The sequence below is a fragment of the Mchenga conophoros genome, linkage group LG16, assembly GCF_057382185.1.
Source record: "Mchenga conophoros isolate Kocher_MC1m ecotype Shallow Benthic linkage group LG16, M_conophoros_male_GT1.1, whole genome shotgun sequence".
Classification (NCBI taxonomy): Eukaryota; Metazoa; Chordata; class Actinopteri; order Cichliformes; family Cichlidae; genus Mchenga; species Mchenga conophoros.
This window is the reverse complement of record NC_140541.1, coordinates 37,304,095-37,322,466: the sequence shown is the minus strand read 5'-3', so window position 1 is coordinate 37,322,466 and position 18,372 is coordinate 37,304,095. Positions and strand designations below refer to the sequence as shown.

At 42.8% G+C, this 18,372-nt stretch overlaps 1 protein-coding gene across 5 annotated transcripts in view; it reads left to right on the top strand.

The window, feature by feature from the left end:
- The window catches only part of LOC146557277 (partitioning defective 3 homolog B-like), a 224,139-nt gene that overhangs the window by 174,309 nt on the left and 31,458 nt on the right, over positions 1–18,372 (top strand). For all 5 annotated transcript variants that reach the window (XM_085250599.1, XM_085250598.1, XM_085250597.1 and 2 more), the window contains one exon: positions 1,319–1,436. In XM_085250599.1, the coding sequence (XP_085106725.1) occupies positions 1,319–1,436 (118 nt within the window). The remainder of the gene's footprint in view (positions 1–1,318; positions 1,437–18,372) is intronic.

The window sequence follows — 18,372 nt, the reverse complement described above, 5'->3', positions numbered from 1 at the left end:
AGTTTTTATTATTTTCAGTCTTAGTTTTAGTCTTTTCCATATGGAGAGAATTTGTCAGATGCGAGATTTAAGAAAGAATTCTTACATTTAAGAAATGTAAGAAATGTGTTATTGTAGGGTCTACCTTACGATATAAAGCACCTTGAGGCGACTGTTGTTGTGATGTGGTGCTGTTTGAACAAAATAAAATTGAATTGATGTCATTTAGTGTTATATGTATTGAGTCACTCCATCTCAAATCATCACATAGACTGTATTCTGCTCGGCCACCTCTGATTTACCTGGAAATTGTACAGTATAGATATAATGGTTGCTGATGAGTTTTTGCTTCATACATCAAATACTTAATCAAGATATTTACCTTTTTTTTTTAATGTCCATCAATCCAGTCTCAGGTCTTTGTTTTCATACTGAGCTAATATTCGAACATGAATATCTTACATGGAAAAAAGAATAAAACCGATGATGTAAAGTTTCCTGAAATTCTACTAAAACTGACAGAAGGAGGCTGGTGTAGTGTTTGTGAATAGGAAATCGTTGCATTTCAGAGTAATTCAAAATGAAAGTACTTTTTGACATTAAATTCTTGGTCACAAAAATGAAGAAGGAAAACTTTTCATTCAGTTTCTGAGTTGGATCGGCAAATGTGACAAATTGTAAAAAATAAAAATAAAAATAAAAAATCTGTTTTTTGCGAGTTGAAGAAAATTCTGGAGTTTCCAGATGGTGCTCTAATTATAACTGAGAAAATAATTTTGTTAAATATATGCATGTTTTTTCATATTGGGATCCACTCTGTAGGCGTGCAAACAGCCTCAGAGGAGTCTCATAATTCAGGTTTCAATACAGTATTAAAAGCGCGACATGCTAAAGGCGGACTGAGCATTCACAATAAAAACATCTGTATCCAAATCTCAGACTAACATTTCTGACTTATGAGAAAACTCGAATCTGTTTATTGAACTTTCTGACAAATTAAGTTAATTATCAGTTTGTGCATATGAATTTGTATCATTTTGCCTAAATGTGGCATTTTTGTAAGATTTATTCTGGGTTTACAGAAAACACACTGATGAAGAAATCTCCAAAACACACTCAAACTCACGTACTGAGTGTGATACAGTTGGCAGTACAGGGTTAGCATCCATACATCCCACAGTTATGCTCATTATTTTCCAATAAGAGTCTCTTACTCTGTTTGTTATGTTGGCATATCTGTTTGCAATAATCATCTAAAGCCTTGTTTCCTTTTGCTTTTGTTTTCTGTGTGCGTGCGTGTGTCTGTGTGTGTGTGTGTGTGTCTGTGTGTGTGTGGCAGTATGGACCGGATCCAGCAGCTGAGACGAGAATACCAGCAAGCTAGAAGAGAAGGAATGGTGCCGCCATATGAAGAGTTGGACCCACGACGCAGAGGCCATGAAAACGACCCACACAGGGTAAGCAGCACAGTGATGCACACACACACACACACACACACACACACACACACAGAGATCACAGTGCTGTGTGTGTGAGGTTTCTTATTCTCTATCAGAATGATCACTGCTTTTATTGCGCCTGTCAAGTGATGAAGGCCCTTTAGCTGTCAGTCGCAAGGTGCTCCTTGACGTGAACGGCTCCCGTGGGCATTGAGCCGATGGGACTGATATGATCCACTTTTCACGAGGATGACACACACGGAGGAGATAAGTAGAGGTTTTATGCGCTTGTCGTTCGGCAGGTAGTGTTTTTCAAATCACAAATTCACATCCAGGCACGATCACGTCTGCGCTCAGATTGGCTGAGTCACGCTGGAAGACGCCGAGGAGCACGTCTGCGATGCCGTAATAATGTTAAATTATTAATGTGCTAACAAGAACTCAACCTCCCACGTTAGCACCAGGTGTCACCCTGCAATGACTGCGCTCGCCACCGTTGCAAATGAAGCGCATGCAAATATGTTGTGGACTGAACAAAGCTCCTGGTTTAGACGATACGGTTCTGCTTTCTTTCCTGCTCCTTTAGCTCCTTGTGCAGTAACTGTCTGATTATACAGGTGCTGCAAGTTTTAACAGTTTAACAAAAATAATAATAATTTTGATCCTGCAAAATCAGCTGCATGTTTCAAATGAAAGAGGCCTAAATGAGTAGATTATTTTAACTAATACTCACAACTAATGTCTGGATGAGTAAACCTGAGATCCCAGAGTGAGCTCAGTGGATCGCGTCCCCGACTGCTGTTACTAACATCCAGAAACACGACGCACAGAGTGGGAAACAAGCCAGAGGCCCGTCGCTGGACCGAGGAGCTGAAATTAATCTGCTATAACAAACGGATAGGTTTATTGCAGCAATCACAGTTTAACTGCCGGACCGTGAACTCCTCGAGTCTGCTCATTGAGGCCGAGTCAGAAGCTTTACTTCTGTGTACACAGACGCTGTCAACATTCATTACAGCCAGCTTAAAACATAAAAAGGATAATTAATACATGCAGTCGGGCTGGACGATGTCACGACTACGAGGTGACACATTAACCACATCTGCGTGTGGGTGTGTGCGTGGGAAAATGTAAAGATCCGGGCGGTATTGCGTTTGGCACCGTCCCCTATGGGCGGCGCGGCGCTGCAGTGGTTAGCGCCGCTGCCTCACAGCCGGAGAGGTTTGAACCCGCTCATCATCCGTGGCCTCTCTCCCCGGAGTGTGCATTCTTCTCGCTGTGCCTGTTTTCCAGTCCGTTTGCAGCTTTAGTTGGACAGACGCTTTAGGAAATGCCCAGGTGGATCATTTGGAACAAAAACAAGCTGATAATAAAAGTTTGTTTTAAAGTTATTTTTTAGAAATCTGTGACTTTTTAAAGTAATGAAATTACCATGATTGATTAGGAATTTGATCGCCTGTGTCACTGCATCTAAACAGCTTGCTTATCCAGACTTATGCTCGGCTCCCGCTTTAATTCACATCTAAAAGTAATTTGGTTTGTGACCCGCCGGGGGCAATCGTCTTTCCCCTCCGATCGATAGCCTCGCATTACACTCTTCCCTGCCTCCAAATAAGAAAACTTTGTCGCCGTTTATATCGCAGAGCGTGAGAGCAATTAGCATGCTTCAGAGGTGCAAATGAAGTTTGAAGTGTGAAAGTTGGAAGGAAGACCAGTAGCGGTTGCCACGGCACCTAACGAGCCTCTCTTATTACGGATGATGCATTTATTAATTAAAGCATAAGCGATTTTTTACCTGACTGGCTCTCTGTCGCATGATTGGGGAGAGAATAATGCTTATGGAGGCGAGCTGGTGGCTAATTCAGCTCCACTTCTCTTGGTTTGTTTTTCTTCGTCTGATGTGTGTTTTTATAGGATTGGCTGAGTGGCTTTGAGAAGTAAACAAAATGAAAAGTAAAGTGTGGAGCGGCCGAGACCAAAAACACTGATAAAGGCAGAGAGAGAGAGAGAGAGTGCCCATCTTGCATTTTTGCCACAGTGGGCTCGACGTGTTTCCTCTTCTCCTTTTTCCCCCTATGGCTCCATTACCATTTCACTGATTCATGGTTATGGGTTAGCTGTCTCCGCTAGCAAAATTATGTTTTGCTAAAAACAATTATCAAGCAACAAAAGCCACACCACAAGTGAGCGCATTGTGTGTGTGTGTGTGTGTGTGTGTGTGTGTGTGTGTGTGTGTGTGTGTGTTTTGGAAGACAACAACAGACTTTCTCCCTAAGGAGACGGGGAACTAAATCAACAGGGCGCTGTTGTGTTGTCCCACACACACACATTTACACACAGTTATTCACACAGAGTACTGTACACAAGCCAATTGTTATGGTGGGTGGTGTGACACCGACTTTATTATTAGATTAAATTATAATGAGCAACCATCAGATAGTTTTGCCGTACTTTGGGTTTACATATGCGTGCTCATTTACAGTCAGTCGTTTAATTACTAATGTTGTTTTGTTATGTGAGGCAGAACAAAACGACCTCAGGTTTCAAATTTAAATCTGCCTACTCACTGAGCTGGTTTGTTTTCCTACCGGTGTAACCTCATCGCCGTATGGCGTTATTTTTGTGCCACTATTCTGAGCGCACGTAAAAAAAAATTTGAGCGCACGTAAAAAAAAAATTGCAGGTGCAAGTGTTGCATTTTGAAGAGAAATTTATTTTGAGCGAAGAAAAGCTGAATTTGAGTGAACAAAATTCATTGCTGCATGCAAAAAATGTATTTCAGTGTTTGCTGTTATCCACGCACACACACACGCACACACAACAGCTGCCCCTCTCGCTCAGTTTTTGCATTTGCGCTCGCTCGCAATGTGTTGCTCGCGCTCTCAACATTTCTGCCCGTGCGCGCTCAACTCTTTCTCTACACCGTTATATTTGTGCCACAAAACCAGCCAATCACAGACTTGGATGCAAAAATATCTGATTGGCTGTTCTGGTCTCCAATCAGCTCGAAATGACGAAATGCAATATCCCAGAATCCATTTCATCCAAAACTCAAAGGAGGCAGTGGCGGAGGAACACAGAGTGGCGGAGTTTGAAATATTACTCTGTCTGGGTCACAAAATAAACTTTTAAGATATTTTCATGCGAGAATGTTGCTGTGTAAACTTCAAATGTCTGCTCGATTCATCAAGACATCACATATTTGCAAAAGTGCTCTAACGTTTTCGGAGATGCCTGTTGATGGAGTCCATCAGCGAATAGTTTCAATTCACAGGTGCAGCAATTCTTTAACACGCGCACGTAAATTCTGCAGATTTCATTTTTGTGTCAAGGTCAGACCAAAATCAGTAACGACTTCATGTTACCCACAAGGTTTTTATGGATCATCTTCAATCTTCACAACAACACATTTGGCTTGGGGGGACACGAGTACCTTTGTTAGCTAGGTTAGCACCTTCATTGTTAGCGTCCAGGGTCAAAGTTGACCTTGGAAAAATCCATAAGGAGTAATATGTCATATGAAAGGGCGTGAGGAGAGCTGTACAACAGACTTTTTATTTTTCCAATACAACGCCCTATGATGGCACAATCACACCATAACATCAAACATGAAGTTTTAGTTTCATCCGTGTCCTTCGGGGTGTACTCTGAGTGTGTTTGCTGTGTAACAGTGGAAATACTGACAGCTGTCACTGCTTTAATGATAACAAACTGTTGGATTATAAGACAAGCTGTGACTCCTCTGCGCTCCCAATAAAGCAGCTCATTGTAAAGCATCACTGCTTTAAAAGTGGCCAATCACTTTTGACGTAAATATAATTCATATAAAGGTCCGATCCTTCATTTAGAGGCAAACGGGAGACCGGAGATGTGGGCAGGATGGCCTCTGTGACCTGTGATGTAACCTGGATTTAATCCACGCTTTGGAAACGTGCTGTAACATTTTTAAACCACCTGTAAATGTAACATGTAGCCAGTGCAGCTGCGCTGAAACAGCAGCGATGTGAGAAAGAGTGGGTGTGGACAGGCCTGATAAAGGGGTGGATTACAGTCTGCAGTCCTTCCTGTATTCTGATATTTTTTATATTTATATTAGAAAAGGGCACAGCCTCTGCTGGTTTGATGCTCGTTTATCACCATAATTTCGTGCTTTGTCCATTCTGTGGTTCTAAACACTATTAATTTATTTCCATATTCTTATAAATGTTATTCATGACTATGAGGTAAAATGAAGAAAAATCCCCCGCTGCTGACCTTTCCCCCTCAAACAAACACACTGATTCGTTTATCTGCACAAATTTGTATCTTTGTCGTCCTTTCTGTTTCTTCCTTCTCGTTCGTGTAACGTCTAAAATTGTCTGTTTCCTGCCGATCGTCCCCGCTGTGCCGGTGCAAATGTGGTTCCTGAAGCTTGACATTTGCAGAAGTTTGTGCTAAATTTGACAAAGTCCTCTATTTCCTGCACTCCCTGAAAATGCCTGTCAAATTCTGTAACCGCTGAGCTCATCCACTTCTCTGATGATGACTCTATCCTCTTCGTCACAGTTGCTAGGCAATGCGGTTCACTTGCATTTGCCTTTTTAATTTCGTGTTCGTTGCGCCGACTTGACAGGCTTGAGTTGCAGCTGTAGCTGCATTCTTGTGTGCGAGCTGAACTTCAGCTTCATCTTATTAACCGTGCTGGGGCGGAGGGAGCCGTCCACTCTGGATTTGGGGTATTTTGAGGTCTGTTGTTGTTAAAGTTTTTTTGCCAGAACAGCAGATCGATTTTCTGCCTTTGATCAAACCGAACAGCAAGTCCTGTTATCGGTTAGACGTTTAGCTTCTTTGTAGGTTTATTTCTTTACTTTCCTTTGAATAGAATTATTTGCAGGTAATATTTAAAGGAGAGGTCACTGTTACCTTTAACAGCTTCAGCGAGACACATGGAGCAGATTCAGTTTTATTGTTATTGGCAGCAAAGATCAAAAGTGAAAAAAGCTCATGAAAAATTGCTCATCTATGAATGTTGCCCGTGCACGTGTATAATAGGACTTTTTATCATATCCTGTTGATGCAGCCCGAGTTCCCTCTACTCTTAGAACCATGTCCGGTCCTGTACATAGACAGGGGCGTCTGTGTGTGTCTGTGTGTGTTTGTGGGTGTGGGCGAGCGTGTTTTGTGCGATTGTTTGTCTTTTTTGGTTCAAGGTTCCAGTCCTCTGAACTGCCTCCAGGATTTTCTCCAACCTCGTCAGAAAAAGGCGCACCATTGTGTGATTCACAGTAGAATTTGGGAAAATCCCAGCGCAGTAATTCCCAGAACCTTTCCCACATAAAAACACATCTTGTTTTTTGGCCCATCCTACGTTCACTCTGTCTGCCGCTTTCTCACTTTTACTTATTTGTCTGACACCTCGACTCTTGTTTGTAGCATCAGGTGGGAATTAAACCCACCGTCCATTTCAAAGAAATCAGGAAGATTTGGGCAGTTTGGGGTTTTCCCCACATTTAACCTCCAAGTTATCCTGAGCCTGTCCTTAGCAGACAGAAGCTTTAAACAGGTCACAAACGCTGGGACGTAGACACACATTAACAACCTTTTTCACCGTGTTAAGACACTTTAATGGCACGATGTGGGAAAATGTGTCACGTTAGTCACGAGTTTCAGACGCCTGACTAACATAAACACAGTTTCCCTGCTGTGGAGGCAGCGTGAACAGAGCATGTTAGTGAAATACTTCCTCCCAAGTTTAAAGTGTTAATAACAGATCTCTGCTTTCACACGTAAACGTTTATAAATCCCACTTTCTGTGATCCAGGTCCATCAGGAAGACCTGCAGTCAGTCACCAGTCGGCCTGTTACATGTTCAAGTCACCCAGGTTATTATAGGAAACTAACCTAGATGAGAAAATATTCTAGTTGACTAAAATAAAAGTTATATAGAAGCATAGAGAGGGAGTGGTGTTAAACCTCTGCCATGTTTTTATTGTAACATCTGTACCAGTTTTCTTAATCCTCACCTCTGACATGTCTCCCACACAATAACAATTCAAATGACTAAAACTAACTAAAAAACAAATAAAAAATTTTCAATCAATTAAATAAAATCCACTTTGTAAACTGAGCTGAATTAAAAACAAAACATCAAAAATAAAAGAAAAACTAATTATGATAAATGGACTGATTCTTAGGTATTAATGTTTTACTCGAACACTCAAAGCGTTTTATCAAATTTTATCTCCAAATGAAACTTCAGATTTTGGCCTGATGAATAAATCACAACCACCAGAATCCAACATCGAGTCCATCGTGTCGTCACCCTTCAGAATTTTGTGTTTGTCCTTTCACAGTCGTGTCAGGGCATGACTCTGTACTAACACACACACCTTCCCTTTGGGACCTTGAAACGCTTCATTTTAGAAATTATAAACAGGAAATGTTCGTGTTTCCTTGAGTGTTGTATAGGAGATACATATATAGGAGAACGGGATTAAACCCCAAACCTCTGTTAGTGAGAACGAACAGCACTAAACCTTGTAGCAGAGAGTCGGCAGGGTTAAGAGAGATGCTCGGAGCTCCTCATCCCTCCTGCATCTTCTTCCTCCTAATATAATTTTCTATCACATTCAGTTCGGTTCATGGCCTTTGAGCATGTTTTCTCTCTAAACCTCAATATTTCCCTTTTTTCCACTTTAATAAGAGGTGCATCGGTTTTTTTTTCTATTAAATATGACATTGAGAAATAAAATGCTCTTGTCGGTGGGTTGAGTTGATCAATAGGTCCATCTATTTAGACTCATCTCCAAGCAATTGGACACGGTGGAATATGGAAACACAGTTGTGCTGTTCTGCATCCTGACTGAGCCACGGCTAAGTCCTGATACCTGAACGCTGCACTGCTGCTAGCAGACACTGTGATAACTGAAGGAAAGGAGTTTAAGGGGGTGTCGTTTCTACATCTGCACGAATAAATCCACATCAAAAGACATGCACGGAAAATAACATGCATGCATCGATGCCAAAAATCTATATTCAAACATGGAAAAGGACATAAGTAACACATGCAGGCAGTTTCAGGAGCAGTCGTGCTATTGCATGCTGCACATAGACACTCTGCCTAGTGCTTATATTAAAACCACAGGTGGTTTTCTCTTGGAAAAACCCATAAAACCCATTGCACAGTTCATATTCTCTAATGTTCTCTCTCCGCAGCCTTAATATAATAAAGTTATATTAAATTGCAGCTCAGTTATATGAGACAGTCTCTTTGTCACTGAGTACTTTCCCCGTGCTGTGCATTTTTGCAAAAAAGGTCTTTTATTTACTTCACTGACAGATTCAAGCAAGAATTGAACCGCTTATAAATTTCACCCATTGCACAAATTGGATAAAGTTTAGTGTTTGGCATCTCTGGAGTAAAGCAATGTAAATTAATAATCTGACACATCAGCATTATTCCAGAAACAGCGTGGTAAGACCTGCAGTCCTTTGTTGGCTTCGCTGAATACAGAACTGGCTGACTGGCTGCATAAAGAAAAGAATGCTAATAAAGGGGATACACTGTGTCAGGCTGCTCGCACGAGCTGCTCTGCAAAGGTTGTGTGAGACGCACAACATCCCAGCCAATAGCACGTGATCGCACACCTCCATCCACAGTCACAGTGTACACACAGATGCAGTCAGAGATGTTTCCTATATGATCACGAGACTGAGCCCAGTGCTGATTCTCACTCAGGCCTTATAAGGACAAGCAGACCGTTGGAACGGCACAAATGTGCTGAATGTAATGGAACAGAAAGGAAACTGGGATTTCACCGATGGCCCAGAACAACTGTTGGATGGAAAGAAGGAAGAAAAATGACAGAAACAATAAGACGAGAGAGACAAAGTGTCTGCAGAGCAGACGTTCTGCATTACTGAGCAAGATTTGACGTGTAAAACAGAAGGTCAAAGAGAGAGCCTTACTGTGATTGTTCCTAACCTAGGACTTCCTGCTGAGTATCGAACCTTTACATCATTTATAATGCTTGGCGACTTGTCCTTTAAGAAAACTACTTTCATTTTGGTGATAAGCCTCAGTATGTATAGTGTGCCGTGTTCACTGCCCGATGAGAAAGAAAATGAAGGTCAGTCGGTCAGAGTGCAAAGAGTTACTGGCTAATGTGAGAGCAGAGACACGTTACATCCCAAAAAATGTGAGCAGGAACTACAAAAATGGCGGACTGAACACAGACAAGTTGTTTGCAACACGTTTGCATGTGCATGTAACTTGGTTCAAGGCTCACAGAGTTACTCGTGTGCTGCCTCAGTCACTATCCTGAGAAGTCTGTGGCGTCAACATGAGCAGATGTCCAGATTCTGATTTGTGGGAAGCGCTTTGCTAATCTTTACATTTGTAGTTTTGTCTCGGTTGCTCTCTCACTGCTGTGCATCTGTGTTGATGAATGATGTCCATGTCCAGTAGCAGGTCAAGAGGTTACATGTCAGACAAGATGAGATCAGTGTCAGCTCAGTGGACCCAGACACACACACACACACACACACACACACACACACACACACACACACACACACACACACACACACACACACACTGTCTCAGTGAATAATAGAGATGCTCTCATGTTCAGGCAGTCATTGTTCGCCTTTCTCTCTTGCGCTGTTTCGGTCTCTCCTCAGTCCCTGTGGACCACTTTGTCGTTGAGCTAAGCTGCTGCTCACACACTGAGTCATGAGGTCATCTTAGGCAAGGTTTGGTGGTTATGACAGGCTGAAGCAATTAACGACTGACTTATTGTCAGAGATCTGGAGCCATTAACAGCTAAATCATTCACAGTGACTGACCAAGAGTGTGTGTGTGTGTGTGTGTGTGTGTGCTGTTGAGTGGATGAAACCTGAAACCTGTTTAATGTTTGAAGAATAAGAACCAGGTAAAGGTGAAAACTAGCATAAATCTGTTTGCACTGTCACGTTGCAGCACAGAGAGAAAAACAGGGCGTTAATCATAAACCACGATTCAAAGTTAAAAAGTCAGAGTTAGTTCTTCCTCTGAAGTAACTGCGTGGCTCACACAGCTTACTGCAGTATTGTAATGAAAGACGCTGCAGGACATTAAGCCAAATGCAAAACCACTCAGACTGCTCTGAGCCAAGTCACACAGCCTCCATTTGATTTGGCTGGAAAACAGTCGAAGCAAACCTGGTGTCGATAGAGATCCCACACACACACACACACACACACACACACACACACACACACACACACACACACACACACACACACACACACACACACCACAGACTGTATATAAATGATTGAAGAAGTCAGTGTGATGTACTCAGTGTTAGCATTTTTCCACCGCCATGTTGGTTTTTGGAGGGTCAAGTGCTAAAGCTTCAGCTGCTCCTCGCACGCCTGGAAATCTGCATTTACTGTAAATAATCCTGAACTAGGGTTAAATAAAACACTAATACAGAACTATAATGCTCCCCATTACTGGACACTAACGTTGACTTTAACACGCGGCAGATCTCTTCTTCTTCTCCTTTCAGCCAAGCCCTTTAGGGGGCGCCATAGCCAGTCCTTAGCCTGCTACCATAAAACCTCCTCTGAGGTCTTCCTCAGGTCCCCCATCTTCATCATCCTTTGTCCACTCACTGTATCCACTCACACACATCCAAACCCTCTCCACCTAACTTCTCTAACTTTATCTCCAAAACACTCGACTTGAGCTCAACCAGGAGATATTTGTTTGACATTGAGTCATGTGTGAAAACAAAAAACAGAACTAGAGAATATTTGATGGAAAAGTTGCTGGAAGAGTACGGTATTTTCAGAATTGTTATCAGTTACGTTTCCATTGATCAGCTGGTGTTGTAATTGTGACCCAGAGTGAGTGCAGATCGAACCAAATCGATGTCGGTTCTTCTGAAATCTGACTTGGGTGCTTTGGACGGTGCTGGAGTCTGCACGGTCATTGAGACAAAGAAGGGGAACAAAAGACGAGGTTGATAAAATCAAGAGAAAACAGGCAGTTTGATGGAGGGAGAGAAGACATGTCTGAAAGGGGAGAGCTATGCATTGGGTCATTATAGAGGAATGTTAATATGATTAGTGAATGACTGACCTCGCTGTCTGGGACTGGTGCCTGACTGGTCTGATGACTGCTGAACATCCATTAGACACACACAGACACACAATACAAGAATGCAGACATACATCAGACACATATGCCAGAGCAGACACAGGCGCAGGGATCGCGAGGATGGACCGGCGCTCTCACATTAACTGAGAAGTGTGGAAGCTCGTGTGAACGCACACATTTTCTCTTGAACACAGACTCTCTCTGACTTGTGTGGTTTGTGTGTTCGGGCTGCCAGCAGGGCAGAATGAGTCAACATGTCATGACTTATTATCTGTTTTTGAACACGCATGATTTCCCTACAGTCTGGCCTCAGAAAGTTTGGGTGAAGACCAAATAGGATTGGGGACTCTTTGGTTTCGAGCCCCCGCATGACTTCCTCTAATTTGTTTGTTCCTGAGTCTTCAGCATCGAAACGCCACAGAAGCTTTAACGTCACGTATTAATCCTCCGTATAGCATCCAGCACCACGATCAAAGTTTACAGCGCTGCTGCCAGTAGCCGTGGAAACATGGAAATAACTCACAACAAGCGTCATTTGTGGTGTTTGTCGTGCAGTTCTGAGTTTAAACAGCAGAAGCCATCATTTCTCATGATGACCACACTGGTTTGTGTCGTTTGGTAAGATGAGCTGAGGGAGGAAGCACCGTGTCGTGGTCTCAGTGGAATCATCAGGGTCCTGGGTCGTCTGAGCTTTCTTGTATTTTGATGTCATTTTGTATTATGGTTTAGGTTTAAGTTCATTTAGTTAGTCCTGAGGTTATTCTGTATTATTATTATTAGATTGCCCTCGTCGCCGCGTGGTTACATGTTTCCCCGTGTGTTAGTCCATCTGTCATGTGTGTTCTCCCTGGCTGTGTGTCTTAGCTCTGCGTCTCTGCACTTCCTGTTTTATTTTGACAGTCAGCTGTCGCCCTCTGTTTTGTATCTTTTATCCACCACAGTCCTCTGCTCTCACAGTCTGCATCTGCTGACTGTGACAATATAAAGTTACTGTGTGCTGTGAGTGCACTTTGGAAATGTTTATGAGGAGAAATATTCATGCGTCGTTCAGAGACGTGCAGCAAAGATAAAGCAGCAAATTTAAGTTATCAGTAGATGTGCATGAGTGGTGTCACAGTGTGTACCTGCCAGACTGGAAAGAAGTCCAGAACTGGTTGTGTTGAATGGTAAATGGTTCTTATGTAGAGCTTTTCTGCTCTACTCGAACATGCATCTCTAATTCACACAAGCACTTTTTTTCTACACCTAAGTGCTTCCTGTTAAACAGTCGTACACATTCACACTCGGGATACTTAGACTGAATGACCCGCTCTGCCTCCTGGTATTCCCAGGCACTCTCCCATCCAACTCCTAACCGGCTGCACCCTGCTTAGCATCTGAGCTCAGACGAGATCGGGCGTGGTCAGGGTGGTACGACCATAAGCTGTGGCGTTCTCAGCCTCAGAGGAACAAAACACTGCAAGTCTGTGTTTGTGGCGCTGTTCTTTCAACCTCTAACTATAATGATGTAATGATTTCCTCCTGAACGGGTGGGCCAATCACAACAAAACTTAGTATGAGCGCATCCAGGAATTATGAACATCTATGTTTTTAAAACAGATTTATTATAAATACCAGTTCTTTGGATTTTTGCATATATTATCACAGGGCTGATAAAAACCACCTGTAAGACAGGTTTTTGCTAGTAAAATGAAATAAAATTAGTTCTTTTTAACACACAATATTAAACAGAGCCAATTATGCATTGTCTCATTTTCTTACGTGTAATCACTAAAAAACTGATTTGTAGGGATACAGTAGAATCCAATAGAACACATCTGTATTTCCATTGTTATGCAGCACATTGCAGCTCTGCAGGTGTTCAAAAGATAAAATTGTAGGAATAAATTGCATATAAATAGTAGCAAAAAGTGCAAAACAATGACAACAATCATGGAATAGTACAGTACTGTGTAACTGTATATTTATATGGTCATCTGCAGCAGGCGCAGCGCTCCCACAGAGTTAAATTATGGTCTTGGAAAATGTTTGTCCCCATTTTTGCAAAACCATCTCCTGTAATAGAAGCACAGCCATTAAATTTCCTTCAGCGTACAATCAACTGACAGTATTCAAAATCAGTTCACAGTCAACATTTACCTTCAGTGATTCACAGCAGCCTCACTGCTCAGCATGTCGACACGTTTCTCCATGTTTTTCCTGAAATCCTGATACAGTTGGAAAAAACAAAGAGAATCTACAGAATAATAAACTGTTACAACCAGCAGCAGGTAAATAATGAGTGTAATGTTTTCACACGGGGACGTCCCGCTGTAGCCTTTGTCGCCGCCTTCACCATCGTAGGCTCTCGTGCTTTAATCAGATGTGGGCTCAAACACGTGCCCACATTTGGGAATTTCCCATTTTTAATGAAGAATAAGATCCTTGCGTGCAAACGCAGCGGCAAAGTCGTCTTTGCTGGAACAGAGCAGTTTGCATGGTTTGTACGGCGGTGACATTCTTCTATGCTCGTGCACGTGTGTGCAGGTATTTCGTGTGCGGCTCTTGTGTGTTGATGGCGCGTTATCAACTTTCTGCTTTGCTCTCACAACTTTCATTGAGGATTTCAAGAAAGATGCCAGCAGGCAAATGTGCAGCCCAGCTCACAGAGCCTGGACGAGGTGCGTGTGTGTAAAGAGCGATGGGTTTTGGTCCAGTGGAGAGTGTTATCACCACTGGCCACTGCACTATGGACAGGACAGATAGCCAAATTGTGTGTGAGTGTGTGTTTGTTCGCGTGCGCGCGCGTTTTTTTCTTCGTTGTTGGCTCAGCTGTGTTATCGAGGACATACACACCTCTGCGTGTCACACGTGCACCTGTGTGCGTGCCGTGTACGCACTTTTTGTCAAACTGTGAGCAAGCAGAGTTAAAGTGTGTGTGTGTTTGTGTGTTTGATGTGTGATTCCTGAAGCAGCGTGCAGCTCTTGAGCTTCTTAGAGCTTCTGAGAGAAATATCTGATGCTGAAATATGGTGAGTCATTTGATAGATAACAAATACCAAGAGATGTGTGGAGAGGAAGAGAGCGGGCATACAGTAGTAAAAGTCAGAGTTTCACAAGGAGAACAGGTAAAAGACTCAAGTGCTGACAGCAGAGGCTGAGGCAGCGAGTGAGAGATGGGTTGTCAACTTGAAGTCACACTGAGAAGCTGAACGAGTGCCGGGCAGCAGGGAGAGGGACATAAACAGGCCTTTTCCTGCCTGTCGGCTACTTTAACGCTACGATACGTGTTATTTTACATTTTACAGTTTCACTTCTTCTTTTTGTGATTAAAAATAGGCAGACTGTTACAATTTTCCCTCCAAATCAGTGGAAGCACTGAGGCAGAGGAAATCCCCCTCTCCTCTGCACATCACGCCACCTCCATCCAGCTCGCTCATATTTTTTTCACCTCAGTAACATTTATGCCTTCTCACTGAATACTTTTCACAGTTCATTTCACTTTAAAGAGCTCTTCATTAAATCAGGTGTAATTTATAGTTAAACATGGACTGCTTAAAGATCCTTTTTCTCTATTTAAAGTGTAGCAGAGGTCGACAAAAAGAGAGGAGTACGAGTTGGAGCCTCTGTGCTGTGTAACTCATCCATAATATCAATAAGCTTTACTGTAAGCTTAAAAGCTTAAGCTTACGTTTTTTAATTGGCAACATTTTAACCATGTTAGCTTTTCCTGAGAACTCACAGGTATTAAAGATAAATATGGCGCGTAGCAGGTTAGCCGTTGGGTTTTCTTTTGCTCTCTTTTATCAACTTTTAAATTCTCCCATTGGTCCCTTTTATGGAGAGCTTTGTTTCCAACTGTTAACTCAAAGCTAGCCAGCCTCTTCAGTGAAGATGTCTCAATAGTGTTTGGGAATTCAGGCCAAGACCCCGACACCCTCTCGCTCACACACACTCACACACTCATCCGTACTCCCTCTTCCTCTCTGTCCTCCCATCTGTGAGTTCAGATGAACACAAGTCTCCTGGGGCTTTTCATTGGCCGAGCTCCACACTAAGAGCCGAGCTAATTGGCCAGCTGGGGCCCAGCCGGTTGTTGGAGACAGGGCATTGGCCAAGAGAAGGGTCAAGTGACATGTCATTGGTCAGATCGGATGATAACCTGGCAACACTTGAGGCTTTCTCTCTCGAGTAAAGCCTGATATGAGAAAAAAAGGATCTGCAGTAGATGGTTGGACAAAATTTGGCAACAGATTTTCTGAAGACAAAAAATCTTTGTTAATTTGCAGCTTTTTGGTTACGTAAAAGTCCTCGCAGTCCTTGTGCGAATTTGCAAATAACCCTCAATCATGAGGCCCTAAATTGTTGGACGCACTGAGTCACCTTCAGTTTCACCAATTTATCAGTCCGACTGCGAGTTACAGCCAACTGGTTACCATGACAAGCACAATCATGTGTGCGTGCGTGTGTGTGTGTGTGTCTGTTTAGTCTTATGCCAAGTCGAGACCAGCAACAGGAGGCCTGTTTTACTGTCTTTGTATGAAACAAATCTGTGCTGTGAGGACCTTCATCAGATTGAAGTTTATTTTTATTTTAATGGCCATCTCTGTGGCCATGCTGTGGTTATGTTTATAGAGTAAAAGTACATGGTAGAGGTTAGGGAATGATTATGACCCTAGTGCTGTAGCTTGGCTGAAAGACTGTGTTTAGTTGCAGAGTGCAGCTGATTTTACGACAACACCACAACAATAACAGACGGTGTCAAACAGTCAGAAAGCCGACTGATAAAATTTGTCGTCTTGGCTGCAGAGCTGAAGGGAATAGCCCAGCATCAGTAGTGTCGCAGTCACAAGGCCCATCATCAGTACAGATGGAGACGTTAGCTAGCTAACAGTCACACAGGCCTAGAGACCAGTCTGCAACTATCTGGCAACCACCAGCCATTAAGGGGGAAAAACGGGTTGTCCCCAGCAAGTTGCGATTGCTAAAGCCCCATGCACAGGTGGTCCTACTAACCACAGGTCACCGAGGAAACCTATATAGTCAGCAACAAGTTGGCAAGTGGTTGCTGGAGGTTGCTGGATTGAATTTGGATGCAAACAGTATATGGTGCTGTACCAAAAACTTGTGTTTGCTTTGGCGGCTAGCAGGTTGGAGCGCTCGGTTGTAGTTTGTGTGGAAGATTTGTCTGCAACTTGTCTGCAAACTACTCGCCATCCACTGTGAAGTAACACACCGGAGTAGTGAATGGCCGGGGTCTGCATATTCTATGTAAACTGTGACTGTCCACTTCAATCTGCATGTGACCGAAACGATCATAAGGAGGTTTTTGCACCAACAAAATTCCCAGCAACCTCCGGCAACCAGTTGCCAGCCGGAGAGTACACATCTCAAAGTTCTGCAGCTAGCATGTCAAACACAGCAGTCGTTATTTAGTGCACAACAGTGTTTGCACCACACGTTTTACATAGTGTACCACGGGAATCACGGTTAAGAAAGTTCTGGTGTTTTTGGACTATTCCTGGTTAAACCTAACACGGCTCAGTCCCCATAAGTACTGACTGTAAACTCAGTAACATTCCAGTGTGTCTTCATGCTCGTCGTAATCTGAGTGACCTCCTCGTTTTCATTTATTAATTTACAACTAATTTATCATTGACTTGGTCTGCTATTCTCCCTTCAAGGTTTCACTGTAACGTCCTGCTGCTTCCACACATGTTCTTCAGAGAGAACGTGTTATTCACAAAGTCACAGGAGCTCTTAGGAAACATAAACACACTGTAGGTGATTGCAAACAAATGACTAATGTCATTTTTCCCTTCTCCAAAGTTAGAGAAACACAATCCTTTTCCCTCCCACACAGGTTAATATTGACCTACCTTCAACTTTTTTATTAAGTAGCAGAGTAAGCTAATCCAGAGGAAATGAGAGGTGGAGGTTAGCCGCCAAGGATTAGTCCGGTCCCAAGACATCAAAAGTCCCATTCCTACCCAGGAGATAATCATAGCCACATTAGCCAGGAAATTAAGTCGCTGCTTTAAGGGGGTTTCTAATCCCCGTCTCGCTCTCTCCTTACATTTCTCGATCTTTCCCACATGTCCTACTTTATCTAGTCCTGTCTCTGCCCATCCCCCATCAGCTACACCTGGACTCGAGCTACATCCTGGTCAGTCTGCACAGCCGTCTCTGTTTCTGCTGTTTGATGGATGACTTTTCTTGTACTGAGAGTAATATGTGACCTTTCAGCAGGGTCGGAGCTTTCAGACAAATTGAAAAGTGTTCTGTGATGTTTTTCATGTCTTTGTCTGAATTTTAAGAATTTCAAGTGGACAATATCCAGTGAAGTGCCTGGAAAATAAAGGATCATCCTCTCATCTCATGAGCCCAATCCTGAGGCCATGAGAAGTGGGCAGAGCTCTAGTAGACTTAAAATTGTGTCTTACTCAGTTTCTGCAGGAAATTGGCTTTTAGAAAAGAGAACGGTTCTCTGGGGTCATAGGTCAGAAAGGTCTTAAGGTTTAAATACTTAAGAGTTATGTGAATTTGCATGCCTAAGACTCTCAGAAAGAACAAGTCACCGCTTCCTCTGCCTGTTTGTTCGTACATATCTGTTCATGGATTCAGCTCCACAGTCTCAAATAAAAGTGGATTCCTGCCTCCATCTCAAGCATGTCGTCCAGCACAAAAGCAAATATTGCCCCCATTCTCCACACTTCTTTGTCCATATTCACCCGTCTGCGTGTGCTCACTCATACAGATCAGATGTGCACATAAACAGACCACGTATGAAAACGGCAAACTGTGAGTACCTGATTACAATGAACACATATCAGTGAAACACTTTCATGC